This window comes from Eleutherodactylus coqui, chromosome 2 (genome assembly GCF_035609145.1).
Source record: "Eleutherodactylus coqui strain aEleCoq1 chromosome 2, aEleCoq1.hap1, whole genome shotgun sequence".
Classification (NCBI taxonomy): Eukaryota; Metazoa; Chordata; class Amphibia; order Anura; family Eleutherodactylidae; genus Eleutherodactylus; species Eleutherodactylus coqui.
Window position 1 is genome coordinate 200813575 of NC_089838.1, and position 8174 is coordinate 200821748.

General features: G+C 41.5%; 1 protein-coding gene across 5 annotated transcripts in view; it reads left to right on the forward strand.

Moving 5' to 3' along the window:
* The window catches only part of IMPDH1 (inosine monophosphate dehydrogenase 1), a 158486-nt gene extending 150952 nt beyond the window's left edge, over window positions 1–7534 (forward strand). For all 5 annotated transcript variants that reach the window (XM_066592194.1, XM_066592196.1, XM_066592198.1 and 2 more), the window contains one exon: window positions 2319–7534. In XM_066592194.1, coding sequence (XP_066448291.1) covers window positions 2319–2340 — 22 coding nt within the window. In that variant the 3' untranslated portion in view covers window positions 2341–7534. The remainder of the gene's footprint in view (window positions 1–2318) is intronic.
* The last annotated feature ends 640 nt before the right edge of the window (window positions 7535–8174 follow it).

Sequence of the window (8174 nt, forward strand, 5' to 3'; positions counted from 1 at the left end):
CTAAGTAGTCTGCCCAATATAAAGTTAGAACAGACTACGTAGCAGCGCCGCTCAATGCATTCAGTGCTCAAACCTGGGAAACAAAGGCAAATATAAAAATTACACCCCCAGAGTCCATGAATCATCAACTTTCAACCTTGAGCTTAGTTTATAGGGCTAATAGGTGACAGAGTCCCTTTAAGATTTTTTTTTTCTGTTCTATTCTAAAATCCTGCATTTATCACACTGACCGGTAGGCCTAATAGCCAGACACTTACGGTTTTGTAGAGGAAACCTTTTCAGAAGCAATCTCATTACATAACAGGCAGGATTAAAATGAAAAGTGACATATATGTAGTCGACACAAAATCCACCATTTACAATAGGTGATGTCACAGCTTATCTACTCCCAGCACTGCAATGTCATTGCATACTTGCTGCTCGTGGCACACAGCCTATTACGGCTGTCTGAGCCTGGCCCAACATTGCAGCTATTGAGGTGGCATGTTTTTTACGAGCAAGGCCGTTCAGGTAATCTGTGTGGCAGAGAACTGGCTTCTCCACTTATCGAGCGCTCCCAGCAGGCTCCTCATTAAAGGTGCGTTTATACAGGACAACTATCGTACAAATAGTCGCTACATCGAGGAGTTTGTGTGCTTTTTCATAAAGTGGTCTTTGCAGTTGCAGAAACTTCCTACAAAGTTTATTGCCAAGTCGTTAAAAGACAAACAATTGGTTTACACCAGACAATAATTAGCCAGCGCCTATTTTTAGGTGAGCTTAAAATGACTAGTGAAGAAATCGCTTGTTGGTAGCAGGGTTTCCATGGAACTGTTGCTTACAATTGCTGGACGGAGTGATTTACTCTAACAGTTTCATGTAAAGCCACCTAAACCATACAGCCCAAATGAAGAATATGAGTTTTTAGCCCACAGTCTGCCGGGCCTCTGGATGCTGCCAAATGTATTTGAGGTATCTCTGTAGTAGATCTTTAGATGGACAGGGAGGGACGCTGGGAATATCAGTTTTAGGCTAGGATGTATTTTCTTTCTGTGCTGCTTGTGTAAAGTGTTTTTCTGTGACGAGATGACAGCAGGCTGAGGTCTGAATCCTCCGTGTGCTTTGTGTGCCAACCATCTTGCATAAGAGATGCTGATCCTGTGAGTGGATTACCTCCCGAGTTGTGTATGCGTCATTTTTATTTATTTTATAAATATATAAACCAATGGGGAATTTATTAAGCCCTGCATTTACACAGGCCTCTTCATGCCTTCAGCACATACCCAGAAGCTCTTTGACCAGGCATACATTTCTCATATAATTTTATGTTGTAAATTGTACATCTTTTGGTCCAGGGTGGCTACGTCCCCTCCCAACAAGCCTTGCCCACTTCTTGAAAGTAGTGGGGCTGATGCAGAAGGCTTAGTCTCTAAAGTTTTGCGCAACTAGTCCTGGTGCCCAATTTTGTTACTTCTGCACCAGAAAACTGACCTAGAAGCCCTGTTTTTAATGTCTTCCAGGGTTTATGAAAATATGGTGGTCTCTTCAGATGATGCGTTCTGTTTAACTTTATCAATCCTCTTTTAGAACAGTTTTTCAACCTATTAGAATTTTCTCTTAGTAACCGAAGCATAATGAAAACTGCTTATCTAGAGAATGGGGGCATCTGTGTTCCAGTTGAAGCTGCAAGGTTTTTCTTCCTCTTGGGCAGATAATGAGGTTGGGGCACATCATGAAGCCATGAATGTACTGGGATATGTATGCATAGCAGTGTATGGCTGAATGCACACGGCCGGAAATTCCGCGGTGAGATTTTGCGCAGAATTTCCCTCATTACACGCTGCCATAGGATTTCATTAGTTTATGCAATCCTATGCAGACAGACGCGATTTGACCGCATGGAAACTTGCGCGATACCAAAATCGCGGCATGTCCTATTTCTGTGCGAGGCTTGCACAGAAACGTCACCGCTGACGCGCCGGCTCTGCTCACGTGCGGTTGTGCGCTAGCTGGCAGAGAGAAGACACCGGAGGAGGTGATTCGCAGGTCATTGCAGGGGCACGGGTCGCATCCCGCTGCGAGAATTCTCATTTGGAATCTGACCCAGCCGTCTGCATTCACCCCAATGGTAATATGTCAGGAGCTCCTAATAAGGGATATATGATTTACTAAATACAGTAGGTCTAAAGGTATGATCTAGGAAAAGCTAAAAAAAGCTACATGAAAATAGTAAGCAATATTTGCTTTTTTTGTGAATGGTGTCCTGTTCCTAAAGTGTTAAAACGGTTTTAACAAATTTGCTTATTTAAAGTGCTGTCTTGTGTTTTTTTTCCCTCCAGTTACGAGAAGCGGCTATACTGAACCTGGGAGACGCAGACGTAGCCATCGCCAGTCTACTCCCAATATCCCATCTTTGGTCCCAAGCAAACCCACGTGATGCATTGTAAAGTTTCTCCTCCGTTCTTCGCCTTTTTACTTCTCCCTTAAATGCAGGAAATTCGACTTTGCAAAGTTTACCTACTCACTGCGTGGCGTTGTATTTGCACTAAGGACACCACTCTCTGGGTATGTGAGTGGGTTTAAAGAATGGAACACCAAATTACTGCCATGCTGACATATTCGCTGTTTTCTCAGATAGGCAGTGCTAATAATTGTTACATTTGCAGCATCTGTTTGCAGCCCTCTTTTTATGCATTGACTGTTGGTATCAAGCCCTTTCATAAAGGGATTAAGAGATTGAGTGCTATAGGAAGGTTGCAGTAAAAAAGGACACAATCTGACACTTTTCTCACACTCCTAATAATGTGAAGTATTGCGAGTGATACAGTACAGTAATGCTGACAATGCCGGCTTTATCTCCCTTTATTTGCATCCTATCTTCTGGCTTTAGAATTAAGGATTGGCAAAACTAATCTGTCAGTTTACATTGGGTTGGGAAGAGCGTGCTATAGTATGCACCAGTGCTGATAAAATATCCACAGTATCTGCCATAAATATCTGATGGTTGCTGGTCTCACCTCTGGAACGTGCATCTATTTGCACAAGGGTTCCCCCAATCTGCCTTGTGAGGCGGCTGCTGGCCACCACCTTCAGGTGTAGAATGAGTGGAGACGTGGCTGCCCATTCACTTTGTAAGAGATATGGAAGCAGCCAAGCTCATGTACCTTGCTAGCCATGTTGAGGACTGCAATTCTGGAGATAGGTTGTGGTCCCACCAGCTATCACAATTGTGGCATACCTTGTGGGATTACTCTTTTTAGGCATCCAATGATTAGTTTTCTTTTTAGCAAGTCATTATTTTGGAGTTGTGCAGCAGGGCCTGCACACAGATCACTTTATACTCTCTGGTCACTTTGCTCATTACTGGATTGTGTTTTAAATGAATGTTACAAGTTAAAGCTGAACTATAATTTTAAGGAAGACCTTTTAATAGAATAATTTCATACACATTCTGTATTTTGTCTTAATGCAATTCCTTACATCTAGTGAATTGTGAGCAATATCTTCATTAAATATTTATTACCATGTCATTAAGCTGACAACATCAAGCAATAAATCGGAGCTTCACCTGCCAGTGTGTTCTGATACACTGTAGTTCCTAAATTAACTGTCTTTAAAGGTTTTGTAGATCTACATAATTATAGCAATGCACTTGGAAACTTGCTAGCAAGGAGCTTAAATGTTTGCGCTAATTAACGTAGATTCTAGTGTGTTTACATGGGGTAAATAACACGAACTCCAATTGGTCTAACATTAAAGAGGTATTCCAGTCGCTGGTCGTTTTTTTCAGCTTTTCATCCACCCACTGGATGGATGAAAACTGATAGATCAGTGGGGTTCCAACCACTTGGATCCCCACCGATCCCAAGAATGGGGAACGCATGTCACTCCTATTTTACATTTGAAGATGTAGAATCCTATTTCGTAGGGAATAGAGCCACTGGTCGCTCATGCGCAGCAGCGACTCCATTCTATACAATTGCGCAGACACTTACTAAGCATTGCGCTCGGCTATCTGTCTGCCCCATACAAATGAAGGAGGAATAATAGGAGCTGCACAATGCAGAGAAAATCTTCAAAATTGTTTGACGGATGAAAGTATATACTGAAATGGTCATGTCAGGAGAGTTCAGGCACTCTTCACATGTTCTGTGTTTCCTAGGAGCAAATACAGAAAAAGAAAACCTTCACACTTACTGAAACCATGTGCTTGTCTATTCAAAATTGCTTGTACATGCCGGACTTGTGTGCAAGGTGCTTGAAACCGGGTTCACACGCAGCATTTTGCTGCAGTTTTATTTCTTTCTTTTTTTTTCCCAATGTGTTTTTTAAATATTGAAAGTCTGTAAATACGCAATTTGTTTTTATAGTATTGGGAGGTCAGGGGTGTTTTCAAAATCCATCATGTTCTGGGTAAGGCATTTTTTTTCTAGTGTCCCTACCACCTCCAAAGGCTTTTCTACAGAACATGAAAAACACCAGAAAAATGTAAGGCTCTATTTACATCTCATTTTTATCTCTGTCTAGGAGTCCCTTCAAGGCGTCTGTTTAAAGTCCTGAAAACGGGACCTCTGGGTGGAACCTTTACAGAAAACTGCTGAAATGGAGTCCATGGTAGACTGCACTTATTCTTCTGGCACAGTATCCCAGATATGAATGGGACTCTGTCGAAACGGGGACCTTGGTTTTAGCAGTTTTCTATAATGGCAGAGAGAGGTCCCATCCAGGGAATCTATTTTTAGGAATTTAACCCTTTCCAATCCAATTTGTATCTTGGTTTTCCTAGGGGGTATACTCTTTTTCTGCTGTTATACAACGGCGCTATCTGCTGGCTAAAGCCAGTACTGCATGAGGTGACACATTGGATAGGCTCCGGCAGCAGAGAGGCTGGCAGTATACAGTAACAGAACCCGGATGGCCGTCTTCCAACATCAGAGCTGTACAGCCTTAAATTATGTCTTTGGATGTCAGGCAGTGGATTGGAAAGGGTTAAACAGACCCCCTAACGGGACCTCTGGACAGAGACAATGATGTGAATAAAACCTATGAAATTAAATGCCTTGAAAAACTATCCAATTCCAAGGCGTGGAGCTCACATGGTCGTATGGGGCCTGCATATTTTTCATGGGTGTAATAGTCTTAAAAGCCCATTGATTTACATTGGGCTATTCAGATTTTTTTTTTTTCCCACACACATTACACTTGTGCAAAAAAACGCACATTCTGTTTTGGTGTGTTTTATGAGCATTATAGGCTACAGCAGTTTAAAATATGCATGTTACATGCATATTTAACTCTACTGCTTATTACGCATGTGAAATATCCGTGCATAGTACGCAGCCCCCATGCTCACACGTGAGTGAGCCCTAAATGTGAGAGTTCAATTGTAATGGAAATCTTATGCAGTCGTGTTAGGGGGCCGTCACACAGGCCAGAACTATCCGCGTTATACACACAAGCTGCACTTCAATCTGCCATCGCAAATTCCACGCCAAAACCTGCAGGTCTAATTGTGGATTTAGATGTGGAATTGCATGCAGAATTAAGCCATTTTCCACTTCGCATCAAAATCCACACTGAGCCATATGGAGTTTACCAGCTTGCAGTGTGTCCTGCGGGCAAATCCCGCCTGTGTAAAGGCACCCTTCAGCTGAACGGGTAACATTTAAGTATCTGGAAAGTTTGCTTTTCCTCAGATATGTAGAGCAGCATGTACCGAAGCATATGCCATCTCAACTGACTTCTCCTAGAATACATGTTTAGCATAATCTGTAATGTTAATCTGATGTATTTTGTGTACTGTGGAAAGTGTACAATATGACCGTTAATGTGTTTTGTGGTTTGTATAGCGTATGAAATACCTGTGAACTGAATACTGTTTTATGATGTTATAAGACTATACTAAATGCATTCCAACCAAGGCATGTGTTCGCTGACAAACATGGCAGAGAATGAAGGATTGAAGGGAACCCTGTTGTGGCTACCTTTCTTGAACGATCTCAAATGTGTGGCGGTTTTATATATTATATATATATTATATGTAATATATATATCCTTTTTTTTAATTTTGTTTTCCCTTGCAGCCATGGTGTCTTCAAAATTGTCGTGTTCCATAGACTTGTTAACAGCAGCTATACACCAGTCTTGCATGTGCATGTAAAAACCATCCCATATAAAGACAATTTGTAGCCAGCAAATATGTTCTCAGGTTTTTCACCACCAGTGTGCTGACAATCGCCATCCCACTAGTTATCACTTGTACCTGCAGAAAAATACAGGGTAAAAAACAGGTCAAACGTAAGATTTGCATGCAGCTTGTATAGGCTGTCGGTCTGTGTGGTACGGCATGTTCACCTTTTTATAGTAAAGCTCACATCTGATGGATTACATGGGCCATGCTTCTGAACATAGCGTTTAGTAGTCAGATTTTCAATGCTGCAGTTAGTGTTTTATGGAACACAAAAGGAAATGGGAGAATCTTCCAACAAAGAAACATTGATAGTATATTTTTTGCCATAGATCTTTTACCTTTCAGATAAAATACAAAACATTAGTGGCAAAATCTACCTAGCATACACATTCATCTGATTTCACCCTTTGCAAAGCGAGTTCTGCCAGGATTCTCAACAAATACAAGACTTAAAGGGGTTGTCCAGTTGTAAACTACTGATGCTCTATCCTTAGGATATGTCATAAATAGATCTGTAAGGATCTGCTGTCTGGGACCCCCACAGTCCACTATATACCAAACCCGTGCACTTGGCGCGATTTGACAGGAAGCAAACAAGCTCAATTCTCATTGCAGTGGTTCTGCTTGGTATTGCAAGCAAAGTACCAATTGGTATGAAGGGCTTGGTATTGCAATGGAATAATAGGAACAGAGAAATCAGACCGGAGCAGAGAACAGCTGAACGACGGGAGTCCCTGCTGAGACCTCCCACCACTTTTCTATTGATAGGCTATCAATAGTTTAACACTGGACAACCCCTTTAAAAGATATGCTGTGGATTTGAAAATGCACATCATGGCTTTAAAATCCCATTCACATGTAGCAGGTTTTTACACTGCAGGTTTAAAGCTGCATTCTTAAGTATTGCACTATACATTGTACTTTGCAGAGCAGAAGCAGCTACTTGTGAAACAAGTCTGTCACATCTGAATGTGATACTTCTAGGTGTTCAGAACTGTTTAGCAGAATCTCGCAGACCATAAGATATCCTGACCTTAAGCTTTTTGGCAAAATATGCACACTGAACTTCTAGTCCTGATGTACATAACTTGGTAACATTTTTAGATACACCCTTGCGTTTACACGACCTGCCCCAAACATAAAGCCATGTATGATGCTTCTCGCTAGTTCTAAAAGGTCAAAAGTTTTGCGCCTTTCAGTTCCCTTTCCCATCCCATGTTTACTTTTCCTGCATCATGAGCTGTGCTAGGTGTATTTATATAAAATTCATTTATTCTGAAGCTTTAATTATGTTCTGCTGGTTCCAACTTTTGTCCTTTCTTTGTGTAACTGTCTAAGATAAGAAATAAAGTAAATTTAACAAGCCACTTGTGTTTTTTGTATGATGGAGGAAAAGGGTCATTGTTGCCCACGACAATCAACCATATTTTGGCTTTTTGGAGCAGTTTGTAGCATATAGATGATTTAAGCAGCTTCTCCTCTTGACCTTTCATGGCCTCTTGAGAACACTGAAGTTCACCCTGAACATTTTTTTTTTTTTAAATGCAATTGAAACAGAAGACTTTATAAAGAGTATTGGTATATGTTCTTCTATATGTTCGCTGTTCTGACTGGCTTGGCTTTTGGAACAAACTCTAATACATTGCAGTGGGATGTTAATTTATCTGTTCATGTGGAACCTTATGAGAATATAACTTTGCATTAATAGCGGGAATCGAGTTCACCTTTTTTGAAGAAATGTCTTATTTGACCCCAGAGTTTTGAAGGAAAAAGACTTGTTGCTCCCTCCTGGTCCACGGCAGAGTATTGCTTTCTGGACGCAGGGCTTGAAATCCCCGCCTCCAGAAACACAGCCATTCAATGACATCATTGTCATTGGCTGTGATTGGCTGAAGGCACGTGTGTTTCTGGAGGCAGGGATTTAAAGCCCTCCGTAGAGAAATCAATGCTCTGCCGGGAACCAGGAGGGAGCAACAGCCTGCAGGAGCACCGCAGAACACCAGGA